Source organism: Scyliorhinus canicula, chromosome 27 (assembly GCF_902713615.1).
Source record: "Scyliorhinus canicula chromosome 27, sScyCan1.1, whole genome shotgun sequence".
Lineage (NCBI taxonomy): Eukaryota > Metazoa > Chordata > Chondrichthyes > Carcharhiniformes > Scyliorhinidae > Scyliorhinus > Scyliorhinus canicula.
In genome coordinates, this window is record NC_052172.1 from 4,099,501 (window position 1) to 4,117,625 (window position 18,125).

General features: G+C 51.9%; 1 protein-coding gene across 1 annotated transcript in view; it reads left to right on the forward strand.

Moving 5' to 3' along the window:
* Positions 1–17,546, forward strand: part of dlc (deltaC) — a 39,899-nt gene extending 22,353 nt beyond the window's left edge. The window contains exons 7-10 of the mRNA XM_038786043.1: positions 14,926–15,142; positions 15,251–15,929; positions 16,072–16,189; positions 16,322–17,546. Coding sequence (XP_038641971.1) covers positions 14,926–15,142; positions 15,251–15,929; positions 16,072–16,189; positions 16,322–16,327 — 1,020 coding nt within the window. The 3' untranslated portion in view covers positions 16,328–17,546. The remainder of the gene's footprint in view (positions 1–14,925; positions 15,143–15,250; positions 15,930–16,071; positions 16,190–16,321) is intronic.
* Positions 17,547–18,125: the final 579 nt, after the last annotated feature.

Consider the following 18,125-nt stretch of genomic DNA (forward strand, 5'->3'; position numbering starts at 1 on the left):
GGATGGGTTAATGACCCCGGGCTAGGTACAGGATGGGTTAATGACCCGGGCTAGGTACAGGATGGGTTAATGACCCCGGGCTAGGTACAGGATGGGTTAATGACTCTGGGTTGGGTACAGGATGGATTAATGACTCTGGGATGGGTACAGGATGGGTTAATAATCCCGGGTTAGGTACAGGATGGGTTAATGACTCTGGGTTGGGTACAGGATGGGTTAATGACCCCCGGTCTAGGTACAGGATGGGTTAATGACCCGGGGCTAGGTACAGGATGGGTTAATGACCCCGGGCTAGGTACAGGATGGGTTAATGACTCTGGGTTGGGTACAGGATGGGTTAATAATCCCGGGTTAGGTACAGGATGGGTTAATGACTCTGGGTTGGGTACAGGATGGGTTAATGACCCCGGGCTAGGTACAGGATGGGTTAATGACCCGGGGCTAGGTACAGGATGGGTTAATGACTCTGGGTTGGGTACAGGATGGGTTAATAATCACGGGCTAGGTACAGGATGGGTTAATGGCCCCGGGTTGGGTCCAGGATGGGTTAATAATCCCGGGCTAGGTACAGGATGGGTTAATGGCCCCGGGTTGGGTCCAGGATGGGTTAATGACTCTGGGTTGGGTACAGGATGGGTTAATGATCCAGGGCTAGGTACAGGATTGGTCAATGACTCTGGGTTGGGTACAGGATGGGTTAATGACTCTGGGATGGGTCCAGGATGTGTGAGTTACCCCGGGTTGGGTACAGGATGGGTTAATGACTCTGGATTGGGTACAGGATGGGTTAATGACCCCGGGTTGGGTACAGGATGGATTAATGACTCTGGGTTGGGTACAGGATGGGTTAATGACTCTGGGATGGGTACAGGATGAGTTAATGACTCGGGGTTGGTACAGGATGGGTTAATGATCCCTAGTTGGGTAGAGCATTGGGAATTGATCCCTGGACGGTAATGGATGGGTTAATAACACTGAGTTGGGCATAGGATTGGTTAATCATTCTGGGTTGGGTACAGGATGGGTTAATGACCCCTGGCTAGGTACAGGATGGGTTAGTGACCCCGGGCTAGGTACAGGATGGGTTAATGACTCTGGGTTGGGTACAGGATGGGTTAATGACTCTGGGATGGGTACAGGATGGGTTAATAATCCCGGGTTAGGTACAGGATGGGTTAATGACTCTGGGTTGGGTACAGGATGGGTTAATGACCCCGGGCTAGGTACAGGATGGGTTAATGACCCCGGGCTAGGTACAGGATGGGTTAATGACCCCGGGCTAGGTACAGGATGGGTTAATGACTCTGGGTTGGGTACAGGATGGGTTAATGACTCTGGGATGGGTACAGGATGGGTTAATAATCCCGGGTTAGGTACAGGATGGGTTAATGACTCTGGGTTGGGTACAGGATGGGTTAATGACCCCGGGCTAGGTACAGGATGGGTTAATGACCCGGGGCTAGGTACAGGATGGGTTAATGACCCCGGGCTAGGTACAGGATGGGTTAATGACTCTGGGTTGGGTACAGGATGGGTTAATAATCCCGGGTTAGGTACAGGATGGGTTAATGACTCTGGGTTGGGTACAGGATGGGTTAATGACCCCGGGCTAGGTACAGGATCGGTTAATGACCCGGGGCTAGGTACAGGATGGGTTAATGACTCTGGGTTGGGTACAGGATGGGTTAATAATCACGGGCTAGGTACAGGATGGGTTAATGGCCCCGGGTTGGGTCCAGGATGGGTTAATAATCCCGGGCTAGGTACAGGATGGGTTAATGGCCCCGGGTTGGGTCCAGGATGGGTTAATAATCCCGGGCTAGGTACAGGATGGGTTAATGGCCCCGGGTTGGGTCCAGGATGGGTTAATGACTCTGGGTTGGGTACAGGATGGGTTAATGATCCAGGGCTAGGTACAGGATGGGTCAATGACTCTGGGTTGGGTACAGGATGGGTTAATGACTCTGGGATGGGTCCAGGATGTGTGAGTTACCCCGGGTTGGGTACAGGATGGGTTAATGACTCTGGATTGGGTACAGGATGGGTTAATGACCCCGGGTTGGGTACAGGATGGATTAATGACTCTGGGTTGGGTACAGGATGGGTTAATGACTCTGGGATGGGTACAGGATGAGTTAATGACTCGGGGTTGGTACAGGATGGGTTAATGATCCCTAGTTGGGTAGAGCATTGGGAATTGATCCCTGGACGGTAATGGATGGGTTAATAACACTGAGTCGGGCATAGGATTGGTTAATCATTCTGGGTTGGGTACAGGATGGGTTAATGACCCCTGGTTGGGTAGAGGATGAGTTAATGACTCTGGGTTCTGTACAGGATGGGTTAGTGACCCCGGGTTAGGTAGAGGATGGGTTAATGATTGGGTTGGGTACAGGATGGGGTAATGACCCCGGGTGAGGTAGAGGATGGGTTAATGACCCCAGACTGGGGACTGAATGGGTTAATAACTCTGGGCTGGGTACAGGATGGGTTAATGACTCTGGGTTGGGTACAGGATGGGGTAATGACTCTGGGTTGGGTACAAGATGGGTTCATGACCCCGTCCTGGGTACAGGATGGGTTAATGACTCTGGGTCGGGTACAGGATGGGTTAATGACTCCGGGTTGGGTACAGGGTGGGGTAATGACCCCAGGCTGGGTACAGGATGGGTTAATGACCCCGGGCTGGGTACAGGATGGGTTAATGACTCTGGGATGTGTACAGGATGGTTTAATGGCTCTGGGTTGAGTACAGGATGGGTTAATGACTCTGGGTTGGGTACAGGATGGGTTAATGACTCTGAGTTAGGTACAGGATGGGTTAATGACTCTGAGTTAGGTACAGGATGGGGTAATGACCCCGGGCTGGGTACAGGATGGGTTAATGACTCCGGGTTGGGTACAGGATGGGTTAATGACTCCGGGTTATGTACAGGATGGGTTAATGACTCTGGGCTGGGTACAGGATGGGTTAATGACTCCGGGCTGGGTACAGGATGGGTTAATGAACCCTGGTTGGGTACAGGATAGGTTAATTACTCTAGGTTGGGTACAGAATGGGTTAATGACTCTGGGATGAGTACAGGATGTGTGAGTTACCCCGGGCTGGGTACAGGATGGGTTAATGACCCCGGGCTGGGTACTGAATGGGTTAATGACCCCGGGTTGGGTACAGGATGGGTTAATGATCTCAAGTTGGGTACAGGATTGGGTAATGACCCCGGGTTGGGTACAGGATGGGTTAATGACCCCTGGCTAGGTACAGGATGGGTTAGTGACCCCGGGCTAGGTACAGGATGGGTTAATGACTCTGGGTTGGGTACAGGATGGGTTAATGACTCTGGGATGGGTACAGGATGGGTTAATAATCCCGGGTTAGGTACAGGATGGGTTAATGACTCTGGGTTGGGTACAGGATGGGTTAATGACCCCGGGCTAGGTACAGGATGGGTTAATGACCCCGGGCTAGGTACAGGATGGGTTAATGACCCCGGGCTAGGTACAGGATGGGTTAATGACTCTGGGTTGGGTACAGGATGGATTAATGACTCTGGGATGGGTACAGGATGGGTTAATAATCCCGGGTTAGGTACAGGATGGGTTAATGACTCTGGGTTGGGTACAGGATGGGTTAATGACCCCCGGTCTAGGTACAGGATGGGTTAATGACCCGGGGCTAGGTACAGGATGGGTTAATGACCCCGGGCTAGGTACAGGATGGGTTAATGACTCTGGGTTGGGTACAGGATGGGTTAATAATCCCGGGTTAGGTACAGGATGGGTTAATGACTCTGGGTTGGGTACAGGATGGGTTAATGACCCCGGGCTAGGTACAGGATGGGTTAATGACCCGGGGCTAGGTACAGGATGGGTTAATGACTCTGGGTTGGGTACAGGATGGGTTAATAATCACGGGCTAGGTACAGGATGGGTTAATGGCCCCGGGTTGGGTCCAGGATGGGTTAATAATCCCGGGCTAGGTACAGGATGGGTTAATGGCCCCGGGTTGGGTCCAGGATGGGTTAATGACTCTGGGTTGGGTACAGGATGGGTTAATGATCCAGGGCTAGGTACAGGATTGGTCAATGACTCTGGGTTGGGTACAGGATGGGTTAATGACTCTGGGATGGGTCCAGGATGTGTGAGTTACCCCGGGTTGGGTACAGGATGGGTTAATGACTCTGGATTGGGTACAGGATGGGTTAATGACCCCGGGTTGGGTACAGGATGGATTAATGACTCTGGGTTGGGTACAGGATGGGTTAATGACTCTGGGATGGGTACAGGATGAGTTAATGACTCGGGGTTGGTACAGGATGGGTTAATGATCCCTAGTTGGGTAGAGCATTGGGAATTGATCCCTGGACGGTAATGGATGGGTTAATAACACTGAGTTGGGCATAGGATTGGTTAATCATTCTGGGTTGGGTACAGGATGGGTTAATGACCCCTGGTTGGGTAGAGGATGAGTTAATGACTCTGGGTTCTGTACAGGATGGGTTAGTGACCCCGGGTTAGGTAGAGGATGGGTTAATGATTGGGTTGGGTACAGGATGGGGTAATGACCCCGGGTGAGGTAGAGGATGGGTTAATGACCCCAGACTGGGGACTGAATGGGTTAATAACTCTGGGCTGGGTACAGGATGGGTTAATGACTCTGGGTTCGGTGCAGGATGGGTTAATGGCTCTGGGTTGGGTACAGATGGGTTAATGACTCTGGGTTGGGTACAGGATGGGTTATTGACTGTGGGTTGGGTACAGGATGGGTTAATACCCAAGGTCTTTGCAGGCTGGGTTAATAGCCAGGGTTGGCTACAGGATGGGGTAATGACCCCGGGTGAGGTAGAGGATGGGTTAATGACCCCAGACTGGGGACTGAATGGGTTAATAACTCTGGGCTGGCTACAGGATGGGTTAATGACTCTGGGTTGGGTACAGGATGGGTTAATGGCTCTGGGTTGGGTGCAGGATGGGTTAATGGCTCTGGGTTGGGTACAGGATGGGTTAATGACTCTGGGTTGGGTGCAGCATGGGTTAATGACTCTGGGTTGGGTGCAGGATGGGTTAATGGCTCTGGGTTGGGTACAGGATGGGTTAATGGCTCTGGGATGGGTACAGGATGGGTTAATGACTCTGGGCTGGGTACAGGATGGGTTAATGACTCTTGGTTGGGTACAGGATGGGTTAATGACCCCACGTTGGGTACAGGATGGGTTAATGCCCCAGGTTTATATAGGTTGGGTTAATGGCCAGGGTTGGCTACAGGATGGGTTAATAAACCCGGGCTGGGTACAGGATGGATTAATGATCCCAGGTTGGGTGCAGGATGGGTTAAGGACTCTGGGCTGGGTACAGGATGGGTTAATGACCCCGGGTTGGGTACAATATGGGTTAATGACCCCGGGTTGGGTACAAGATGGGTTAATGACCCCGGGTTGGGTACAGGATGGGTTAGTGGCCCCGGGTTGGGTACAGGATGGGTTAGTGGCCCCGGGTTGGGTACAGGGTTGGTTAATTACCCCGGGCTGGGTACAGGATGGGTTAATGACTCTGGGTTGGGTACCGGATGGGTTAATGACTCTGGGTTGGGTACAGGATGGGTTAATGACCCCGGGCTAGGTAAAGGATGGGTTAATGACTCTGGGATGGGTACAGGATGGGTGAATTAACCCGGCCGGGTACAGGATGGGTTATTGACCCCAGGTTGGGTACAGGATGGGTTAATGACCCCCGGGCTGGGTACAGGATGGGTGAATTACCCCGGCCGAGTACAGGATGGGTTATTGACCCCAGATTGGGTACAGGATGGGTTAATGCCCCAGGTCTTTGCAGGCTGGTTAATAGCCAGGGTTGGCTACAGGATGGGTTAATGACCCTGGGTTGCGTCCAGGGTGGGTTAATGACTCTGGGCTGTGAACAGAGTGACTTAATGACCCTGGGCTGGGTCAGGATGGGTTAATGACTCTGGGTTGCGTACAGGATGGGTTAATGACCCCGGGTTGGGTACAAAATGGGTTAATGACTCCGGGTTGGGTACAGGATGGGTTAATGACTCCGGGTTAGGTACAGGATGGGTTAATGACCCCGGGTTGGGTACAAAATGGGTTAATGACTCCGGGTTGGGTACAGGATGGGTTAATGACTCCGGGTTAGGTACAGGATGGGTTAATGACTCTGGGCTGGGTACAGGATGGGTTAATGACTCTGGGCTGGGTACAGGATGGGTTAATGACCCCGGGCTGGGTACAGGGTTGGTTAATGACTCTGGGTTGGGTACAGGATGGGGTAATGACCTTGGGCTGGGTACAGGATGGGTTAATGACTCTGGGGTGGGTACAGGATGGGTTAATGACTGGGTTGGGTACAGGATGTGTGAGTTACCCCGGGTTGGGTACAGGATGGGTTAATGATTCTGGGTTGGGTACAGGATGGGTTACTGACTCCGGGTTGGGTACAGGATCGGGTAATGACCCCGGGTTGGGTACAGGATGGGTTAATGACTCTGGGATGGGTCCAGGATGTGTGAGTTACCCCGGGCTGGGTACAGGATGGGTTAATGACTCTGGGTTGGGTACAGGATGGGTTAATGAACCCTGGTTGGGTACAGGATAGGTTAATTACTCTAGGTTGGGTACAGAATGGGTTAATTACTCTGGGATGAGTACAGGATGTGTGAGTTACCCCGGGCTGGGTACAGGATGGGTTAATGACACCGGGATGGGTACAGGATGGGTGAGTTACCCCGGACTGGGTACAGGATGGGTTAATGACCTCGGGCTGGGTACAGGATGGGTTAATGTCCCCGGGCTGGGTACAGGATGTGTGAGTTACCCCGGGCTGGGTACAGGATGGGTTAATGACACCGGGATGGGTACAGGATGGGTGAGTTACCCCGGACTGGGTACAGGATGGGTTAATGACCTCGGGTTGGGTACAGGATGGGTTAATGACCTCGGGCTGGGTACAGGATGGGTTAATGACCTCGGGCTGGGTACAGGATGGGTTAATGTCCCCGGGCTGGGTGCAGGATGGGTTAATGACCTCGGGTAGGGTACAGGATGGGTTAATGTCCCCGGGCTGGGTGCAGGATGGGTTAATGACCCCGGGTAGGGTACAGGATGGGTTCATGACACCAGGATGGGTACAGGATGGGTTAATGACCCCGGGTAGGGTACAGGATGGGTTCATGACCTCGGGCTGGGTACAGGATGGGTTAATGACACCGGGATGGGTACAGGATGGGTTAATGACCCCGGGTAGGGTACAGGATGGGTTCATGAACCCGGGCTGGCTACAGGATGTGTTAATGACCCCGGGTAGGGTACAGGATGGGTTAATGACACCGGGATGGGTACAGGATGGGTTAATGACCCCGGGTAGGGTACAGGATGGGTTAATGACCCCGGGTAGGGTACAGGATGGGTTAATGACACCGGGATGGGTACAGGATGGGTTAATGACCCTGGGTAGGGTACAGGATGGGTTCATGAACCCGGGCTGGCTACAGGATGGGTTAATGACCCTGGGTTGCATCCAGGATGGGTTAATGTCCCCAGTTTGTTTCGACTATGCGTTTGGGATTTGTGAACAGTTTTGGTTTACAACAGGAATGAAATTTTCCAGGTAATGTATAGCATGCGCCTTACTGCATGTTTCAGATTCCTGTTCTCTACTTGACATTGGGGAATAATTATGTCCTCTGTTTCCTCCTTTGTTTGAAATTCGGGATGTGTCGTTTGAGCATGTGGCTAGGTCCAGCTTTGAATCTTCCCTTTGTGTTTTTGTGCATCCACCTTCTCTGTCAGAGGCATAACAATTTCTCACTCTTTCTCTTTGAGTAATGGATGTGATAATTCCTCCCTGTACTGTTCTCCACCCCCAGGCACACCCCCCATTTCCCTCTCCGTCCTGTATAGACCGTTACCCTTCCTTTGTGCTCTGATGCTGATTGGCGAATTGATCACAGACAAAGAAGAACAAAGAAAAGTACAGCACAGGAAGTGGCCCTTCGGCCCTCCAAGTCTGTGCCGACCATGGTGCCCTAATTTTAAAAAAACCTTCTGCCCTTACTCGGTCCGTGAACCTCTATTTCCTCCCTATTCATGTATCCATCCAGGTGCCTCTTAAATGCGCCGGCTTGCACCACATCCTCTGGCAGCGCATTCCAGGCACACACCACTCTCTGCGTGAAAAACATACCTGTCATGATATGCAGACATGCAGATAATGATATACAGACAGGCACAGGCAGGCAGCTAATGACCATAGAGAACAGGACATGACCAATGAGCAGGCAGGACACGCAGGGGTGGTATCTCACTCCGCCTCTTTCCACTGATGAGCATCTACAGAGTGAGTCAGGGTGTATGTACAGTTTCATCCCTCCAGCACGTGGCTAAGAGCTAGTCTGGTTCAGTCAGACAGAGTAACCACACTTGGGTTAGCAGAGAGTCGGACTCATAGAGAACTGTGCTAACTGTGCTACTGGTTCAGTAAATCAGATTGAACTAACTTCAAGGTCTGGAGTATCTTTTGGTTAAAGCTGCATCCGGTTGCAGCCCGTGTTATCCCAGAGTACGTAACAAAACATGCTACTAGGAGACTGCTTAATCTAGGTGGTTTACCTCAGTCCGTTCTGTGATGACCAGCGAATGTTTACCCGGCCCCATGGAGAAGATTCAGGCTCCTCACCAGCTCAGGACCTCCGGCAATCTCAGTGCCAACTGGCGGATATTCAAGCAAAAGTTTCTGCTGTACATCGAAGCCTCAGACCTCGTGGGTGCGTCTGATGCCAGGAAGATCACGCTTCTCCTCTCAACAGCGGGTGATCAAGCCATCGAACTCTTCAACTCGTTTCCCTTCACCGAAGGCCAGGACAAGACAAAGTTTCAGACCATCCTGGACATGTTCGATAGTCACTGTGAAGTGGACACCAATAAAATCTTCGAGCTCTATATATTCAAACAGCGTCGACAAGGTAAAGATGAATCTTTCAACTCCTTCTTAACTAACCTCCGCCTGCTAGTGCTGTGCTGCAGCTTTGGTGATATTGCTGACTCCATGATCAGAGACCAAATCGTGTTTGCAGTTCACTCTGATCCTCTGAGAGAGCAGCTACTGAAAATCAAGCAGAAGACCCTGCCAGTCGCGATTGAAACATGCTCAGTGCATGAGCACGCCAAACATCGCAATGCCCAGTACAAACCGGCTGAAAATGAGAAACTTGCCTCCCACGAGGCAGAGAGTGCGCAGGCATCTCCCGGGTGCGACGCCTCAGCATTGTGAGAGCGGCCATTTCGCGCGCTTTTCCTGAGGTCCCAGGCATGCGCGATGCAAACTGGATAACGAAGCGGCCGACACCCACGCTGCGCAGGTGCAGACGTCTGCCGATCGCTCTGCGCATGTGCGACGACGTACACCGCGTCAGGACGCTGACGTCATGACGTGCTCGAACTGCGGCAACGGCCACTTAAAGAGACACCGTCCTGCAAGAGGCAGGCGATGTTTAAACTGCGGGAAGCCTGGACACTATGCAGCATTGTGCAGGTCTGCACCACCAGTCAGGGGCCAGCGTTCCCAATTCCGACGACGGCGCGTTCAGAATGTGCAACAACGATTACAGGATTCTGATCCTGGCAGTATAACGGATCCAGAGGTAGACTGCCTGGACTCCGGCTACTGTATGGGCATCATTACCACACGTGAACATGCCACACCTAACTCATCTCGCATTCAGTCCACCCTCGCTGTGGATTCGGAGGATGAATAGCGGCCGTGATGCAGGTCAACCGCTGCTCCATCCAGTGCAAGCTGGGCACAGGTGCTTCTGCCAACCTCCTCTCACTGGCAGACTTCAAACTCATCAAGAAGCCCCCAAGGTCCTTCCAGCAGCCTGCAGGCTCCTGGACTATAACGGAAATGCCATCCCGGCACCGGGATCCTGCCATCTTACTCGTCTCCAACCGGAGCATCCATGCACGGTTACGTTTTGAAATTGCCAAGCCAGATAGGGCATCCCTACTTGGCCCGCATGCCTGCAAAAAGCTGAACCTGGTGCAACGGGTTTACCCAACGATATCCTCCAACGTGGATCTTCAAGCCGGCATTGACGACATCCTCGCTCAGTATCCAGATGTGTTTGACGGGATGGGCACTCTGCCATATCGGTACATGATCCTACTGCGACGTGATGCCAAGCCAGTGGTCCACGCATCACGCCGGGTCCCGGCTCCGATGAGGGAGCGCCTGAAGGAACAGCTCAAGGATCTTCAGCAACAGGGCATCATTTCCAAGGTAACCGAACCGACTGACTGGGTCAGCTCAACGGTATGTATTAGAAAGCCTTCAGGAGACCTACGTTGATCCCAAGGATCTGCATTGATCCCAAGGATCTCAATAAGAATCTAATGCGTGAAGACTACCCCATCCCGAAGCGGGAGGAACTCCCCAGTGAGATGGCACACGCACGGTTTTTCACCAAGTTAGATGCGTCCTATGAGTTTTGGCAAATCCAGCTGAATGAGTCCAGCAGAAGGCTCTGCACCTTCAACACACCGTTTGGCAGGTACTGCTATAACCGTATGCCGTTCGGCATTGTCTCGGCATCAGAGATCTTCCATAGAGTCATGGAGCAGATGGTGGAGGGCATCGAAGGGATTCATGTGTACGTGGACGACATCATCATATGGTCCACGACCCCTGAGGAGCATGTTTCCCGTCTCCAGCAGGTATTCCGCCGTATCCACGCCAATGGCTTGAAGCTGAACAGGTCCAGATGTTGCTTTGGCATGTCGACACTCAAGTTCCTAGGTAACCAGATCTCTCAGCAGGGCGTGCGCCCGGACACAGACAAGGTCAAGGCTATCGCAGCCATGAAGGTCCCTGAAGACAAGAAGGCGGTGTTGCGCTTCCTGGGCATGTTTTCTGGGCAAGTTCATCTCAAACAGGGCCTCACACACCATGGCCCTACGAAACCTGGTAAAAAAGTCCACTGCCTTTGAGTGGAAGGCGGCCCATCAGGCAGAGTGGTTGGAGCTGAAAGCCAAGCTCACCACTGCACCCGAGTTGCCATTTTTGGACCCAGACAGGGAGACAAAGATCTCGACAGGTGCGAGCCAGGATGGCATCGGTACGGTGCTGCTTCAACACGATGACACTTCATCCTGGGCACCGGTAGCCTACGCATCGAGGGCCATGACGCCCACCAAAACAAGGTATGCGCCAATAGAGAAGGAATGCCTGGGCCTTCTCACTGGCATTCTCAAGTTTCACGACTATGTCTATGGCCTGCAGACATTCACTGTCGAGACGGATCATAGGCCTCTGGTCCACATTATCCACAAGGACCTGAACGACATGACGCCTCGGTTGCAGCGCATCCTCCTCAAACTCAGAAGATACGACTTTGACTTAGTGTACACGCCTGGCAAGGAGCTCACCATCGCTGATACATTGTCCCGCTCCATCATCGCTGATACATTGTCCCGCTCCATCATCGCTGATACATTGTCCCGCTCCATCATCGCTGATACATTGTCCCACTCCATCATCGCTGATACATTGTCCCCCTCCATCATCGCTGATACATTGTCCCACTCCATCATCGCTGATGCATTGTCCCGCTCCATCATCGCTGATACATTGTCCCGCTCCATCATCGCTGATACATTGTCCCGCTCCATCATCGCTGATACATTGTCCCACTCCATCATCGCTGATACATTGTCCCACTCCATCATCGCTGATGCATTGTCCCGCTCCATCATCGCTGATACATTGTCCCCCTCCATCATCGCTGATACATTGTCCCGCTCCATCATCGCCGATACATTGTCCCACTCCATCATCGCTGATACATTGTCCCACTCCATCATCGCTGATGCATTGTCTCGCTCCATCATCGCTGATACATTGTCCCACTCCATCATCGCTGATACATTGTCCCACTCCATCATCGCTGATGCATTGTCCCACTCCATCATCGCCGATACATTGTCCCCCTCCATCATCGCTGATACATTGTCCCCCTCCATCATCGCTGATACATTGTCCCACTCCATCATCGCTGATACATTGTCCCCCTCCATCATCGCTGATGCATTGTCCCACTCCATCATCGCTGATACATTGTCCCGTTCCATCATCGCTGATACATTGTCCCCCTCCATCATCGCTGATACATTGTCCCACTCCATCATCGCCGATACACTGTCCCGCTCCATCATCGCTGATACATTGTCTCGCTCCATCATCGCTGATACATTGTCCCGTTCCATCATCGCTGAGGCATTGTCTCGCTCCATCATCGCTGATACATTGTCCCACTCCATCATCGCTGATACATTGTCTCGCTCCATCATCGCTGATACATTGTCCCGCTCCATCATCGCTGAGGCATTGTCTCGCTCCATCATCGCTGATACATTGTCCCACTCCATCATCGCTGATACATTGTCCCACTCCATCATCGCTGATACATTGTCCCACTCCATCATCGCCGATACACTGTCCCGCTCCATCATCGCTGATACATTGTCCCACTCCATCATCGCTGATGCATTGTCCCACTCCATCATCGCTGATGCATTGTCCCGCTCCATCACATTGCCTAGTGAACCGCTGGAAATCATCCGGTAGATTGAATCACAGGTGCAGCTGTGTGCTAGCACCCTCCCGGCGTCTGATGAGAAGGTGGTTCGTATCCGCGAGGAGACAGCCAAAGACCCCCTCTTGGAGCGTGTCATGCACCACCACGCCAATGGCTGGCAGAAAGGGCAGTGCCCTCAATTTTACAATGTAAAGGACGACCTGACGGTGAGAGATGTTATCCTCCTCAAGCTGGACCGGATTGTCTTTCCACTCAGTCTCCAGAGCTTGGTGCTCCGGCAAATCCATGAAGGCCACCTGGGCGTCGAGAAGTGCAAACGCAGAGCCAGGCAGGCTGTCTACTGGCCCTGGATTAGCCAGGGCATCGCGAACATGGTCCTCAACTATGCTTCCAGACAGCGCAGAGCAAGGAGATGCTCCAGCAGCATGAAATCGAGACCTCCCTGTGGTCCAAGGTTGGCATCAACCTCTTTCGTGTGAATGGTCGTGACTACGTGTTGATTATTGACTATTTCCCCAATTACCCTGAAGCCGTGAAGCTCTCAGACCTCACATCTCGGACCATCATCAAGGCCTGTAAGGGGACGTTCTCCAGGCATGGTATCCCACACTGTCATGAGTGACGATAGCCCGTGCTCCAGCAGCCACGAGTGGTCTATGTTGCCAAGTCATACCATTTCAAACATGTCACTTCCAGCCCACACTATCCTCAGTCCAATGGGAAGGTGGAAAAAGGGGCACACATTGTGAAACAGCTCATCTGCAAGGCTGCGGATTCTGCTTCTGACAACTACCTCGTGCTGCTTGCGTACAGGGCGACCCCACTGTCCACTGGCATGTCGCCGGCTCAACTCCTGATGAACAGGGACCTGCGGACGACACTTCCAGCCATACACTTGCCCAACTTGGATCACCTCCCGGGGCTGCAGAAGGTGCAGCAACTCCGAAACCAGCAAAAGCAGGGCTATGATGCTCATGCCACCGATTTGCCCGTGTTATCCCCGGCAGACACTGTCAGGATCAAGATACCGGATGGTGGCTGGTCTGCTCCAGCTGTCGTTGTTCGACAGGCTGCCCCCCCCGCTCGTATGTTGCACGTATGGCTGATGGTTCTGTTGTGCGCCGAAACAGACGGGCACTGCGCCAGGTTGCCTGCCCGCAACCGCTTTCTTCTCCGTTTCCTTCTGTTGTTTTGCCACCTCCTGATACCTCGAACCACGAGGCCAGCAGTCAGGCTTCCATCCCGCCTGTCAAGGCTCCGTCGTCCCCACCACCACCTCTCCGGCGGTCGACAAGGATCAGACGCCAGACCCAGAGACTGGACTTAGGAGCATTTGTTTTGTTTGCTATGTTCTGTTTTCTCACATTAGACAGCTGTCTTCACATGTAAATACGTTCACATATGCCAACGCTTGTAAATATGTTAATATACACCACCACATGTAAGTCCCTTCCCATGTGCCAACAAAACATTAAAAAAAGGGGAGCTGTCACGATATGCAGATATGCAGATAATGATATACAGACAGGCAGCTAATGAACATAGAGAACAGGACATGACCAATGAGCAGGCAGGACACTCAGGGTGGAGTCTGACTATAAAAGGCACGAGGTGCTCAGACTCCGCCTCTTTCCACTGATGAGCATCTACAGAGTGAGTCAGGGGTGTATGTACAGTATCACACCTCCAGCACGTGGCTAAGAGCTAGTCTGGTTCAGTCAGGCAGAGTAACCACATTTAGGTTAGCAGAGAGTCAAACTCACGGAGAACTGAGCTAACGGTGCTACTGGTTCAATAAATCAGATTGAACTAACTTCAAGGTCTGGAGTACCTTTTGGTTGAAGCTGCATCCAGTTGCAGCCTGTGTTATCCCAGAGTACATAACACATCATTACCCCGCACATCTTCTGTAAACTCTCCCCCTCTCACCTTCAACCTGTGCCCCCCTTGTAATTGACATTTCCACCCTTGGAAAAAAGCCCCCACAATCCACCCTGTCTATGCCTCTCATCATTTTGTCGACCTGCGATTGTAACCTGTTCCTCCCAGCTCCGGGTTTGGCTCCACATCTTCCCGCCAACATGTTCCTTAGCCAGCCATTGGAGGCTGACGACACGTGCCGGGTTCCTGGCAGTGTGCCATCCATGCCAGCCCCGTCGATATCTCCTCCAACGAAGGCCGGTTTACGTTGTCGTGTCAAATGTGGACAGACTGACCTTCTCGCCTCTTTCCCTTCCCCCCCCGAGCACTTTGCCCAATTCCCTTGCATGTGAATAGTTTAATTTTGCTCTCTTTCTCTCTTTATGGCAATCTTTTAGGATCTGGAGAATAATTATACGTGCACCTGTCCGCAAGGATTCTATGGCAAGAACTGCGAAATCAGTGCCATGACGTGCGCTGACGCCCCGTGTTTTAATGGCGGTTCCTGTACTGAAAAACCCCACGGGGGCTACAGCTGCCGTTGCCCCGTCGGCTTCACCGGTTCCAACTGCGAGAAGAAGATTGACCGTTGTACCAACAACCCTTGTGCGAATGGTAAGCCCTTGTTCACACCCCCCTCCCCCCCCCCCCCCTCCCTGTCCGTTTCCCCCTCCCCACCGCTCCCCGTGTTGACTTGCTCTAACTCCTCTTCCTTCTCAAAAGGGTACTGCTTGGACATTGGCCGGAGTTTGATCTGCCGTTGCCGGACTGGGTTCGCCGGCCCGCGGTGTAAGGTCAACTTGGACGACTGTGCCAAGAACCCCTGCGCCAATGGCGGCACCTGCATTGACGGTGTCAACTCCTTCCACTGCAGCTGCACCCTCGGCTACGGCGGGAAGGACTGCAAGATCCGCATGGACGCCTGTCACAGCAACCCCTGCAGGAATAAAGGTATTTGTTACACTCACTACACCGGCCACGTCTGCGAGTGCCCTGTTGGATTCATGGGGCCCAGCTGCGAGTTTCGGGTGAAGCCCACCAACCCGACCGACGTGGACAGCCCTTTCCCCGTGGCCCTGGCCATCTCCTTCGCCTTGGGCCTCGTCACGCTCGCCCTGGTGGTGTTCGCCGCCGTGGTGATCCTAAAGCACCTCCGCAAGGGCCAGGCGGGCCGGAACGCCGTGCAGAACGACCTGGAGACCATCAACAACCTGTCGGATTACCAGAAGGGGAAGGAAGCCTTCATCATCTCCACGGGGCCGTTCAAGATCTCCAACAAGGACGCCGAGCTGAGCAGCGACTGCCTGGTTGACAAGTTTAGCTGTAAACACAAACTTCACCCGATGGATTACAATCTGGCAGGCGACCTGGACGAACAGGAATCCAAAAAGAACCTTGTAAAGTGAGTTTCCCGCTTAAGTAACTTAGAAGCAACCATCGGCGGTGCTTATGCAATGTTGAAGGTTTTCGATTGAAGCAGCCAATGGGACTCTAACACCACCTGCACCTTTTCCACCCCTCGCCCTCCCCTTTCTCCCTTTTAGTAAGAAAACTGAATGCCTGGAACCCTCCAAACCCCCTATATCATTTCAGAAGGAGGGACTGTACCATCCGATGTACATTCTGCCCGATCGCGTGGAGCCGTGCATATTCGCAACTGAGGTAAGCGCCGCTCACTCGAGGAGCTGGTGGTCAGGCTAGAGGGAGTCCGCGGGGACAAGGCCAGGCGACCTTCGAACTGCGACTAATCATTCTGTCTTTTCCTCCCCCCCCCTCCCTTTTGTGTTCCCGCAGGTATGAATTCCACCTTCTCGGATGTAACTGCTGAAGCTTCCCTTATCTCTGAATGTTTACAGATCTATTGGACATTATGGGGTTTTATATTCCTGTATTTAATATTTATTCATGCTGCTCATTGTTGGAATGGATAACCTCTTTATTGTCTATGCATATATATGTGTGTGTGTATATATATATTGTATATAATATGCATATATATATATATGCTTGCCTGTGTGTTGGTATGTGTGTGTATAAAAAGTTTGGGTTGGATTCTCCGTCGCCACAAACCTTTTCGCCGGCTGCGTACTCATGCCCCTCGATTTCCTGACGGCATGGGGGGTGCCCTCAACGGGCAACCCTATTGGCCGGCTGGCGGGGATGGAGGATCCCGTTGTCAGCGGGGGGGCGCCGCACCGGAAAACGGGTGCGGCGAGACGGAGAATCCCACCCGCTTGTTTGTGTACCTTCTTTCTGACGCTGAAGAATACCTTTGAAAGCTGGGAGACCTTTGCACTATTGTCATTGGCGAAGTCGTTCCTGCGCCGCTTGCATGCCAAGGATCGGAGGGGTTCCCGAATCGAGAAAAAGGCAGGCCCTTTAGGACTGATTTGCGAGTTCCCACATACTGCAGTCAGTGCACTCCCACTCGGCAAGAGGCATTGAATGTGAGTAGCAGAATCTTATCCTGACGTAGCACCCCTCCCGTCCCCACCCCCGCACACACACACACACACACACACACACAAAATCGCGCAGGGCTGTCACGCTTCACGTCGGGACCATTCTCTCTGCTTCTTCTCCACTTGATTGACAGACGTTATAGCATTGGAAGAGCCCAATATTGAACAACAAAACCAGCCGTGCGCCGTGTACATTACAGACGATTAAAGGACTGGAAAGTTGAGTTGAATGGCAGTCGTCTACACTCACCGTTCCGACTCCCAACGAATCTCGCCTGTGAATCTGTGGTCCGGGACATCATTTGAACTTTTAAGTGGAATTTCCGCCTCCCAATCGATTCTCGTTATTCTATATATATAGTCAAAGATGAGAATGTATCGTGTATTTGTCTTATAATGAAGGACTCCTTTGATTAACAAAACATGAAAGATTATTGCTGTTCTGTTTAAAATCAAGCCAATGTTATTTTAATATTTTATAATTTAAGAATTTTTGATATGCATACAAAATGAAATATACTTTTTTCTAATTTTATTTTGTATATAGTGTATATTTATAAGAGAATTGTATATATGTTTATTATGTTTTATATATGTCTTTTCTGTTGAAGAGAAGTTCAAATTTATTTTTTTCCAAAATAAATGAAAATAATTCTAATATATCTTTTGCGTTTTTCTGGGAACTTGGCGAATTGGTGCGCGCAGTTAGAAGGTCTGTCACCTGCAGTGAAAACTGGTTCTCAATTTAGCTCTGCTTTTACCCCTGCTTTTCTCCCTCCCCCCCCCCCCTCCTTGATGCCCTCCAACATGGTGACCCTCTCCGTCTCCAGGTGTGATGCCAGCTTCTGTACCCAGAGCCACCAAGTTGGAAACCTAGTGACCAATAATGTACCCCCTGTGTACAGGCAGGAGATTAGATCGATTAGGTGAAGTGATTAGCACTACTGCCTCACGGCGCCGAGGACCCAGGTTCGATCCCGGCCCCGGGTCACTGTCCGTGTGGATATTCTCCCCGTGTCTGCGACGGTCTCACCCCCACATCCCAAAGATGTGCAGATCAGATGGATTGGTTGCACTAAATTGCCCCTTAATTGGAAAAAAATAATTGGGTACTCTCAATTTATAAAGAAAAAAGA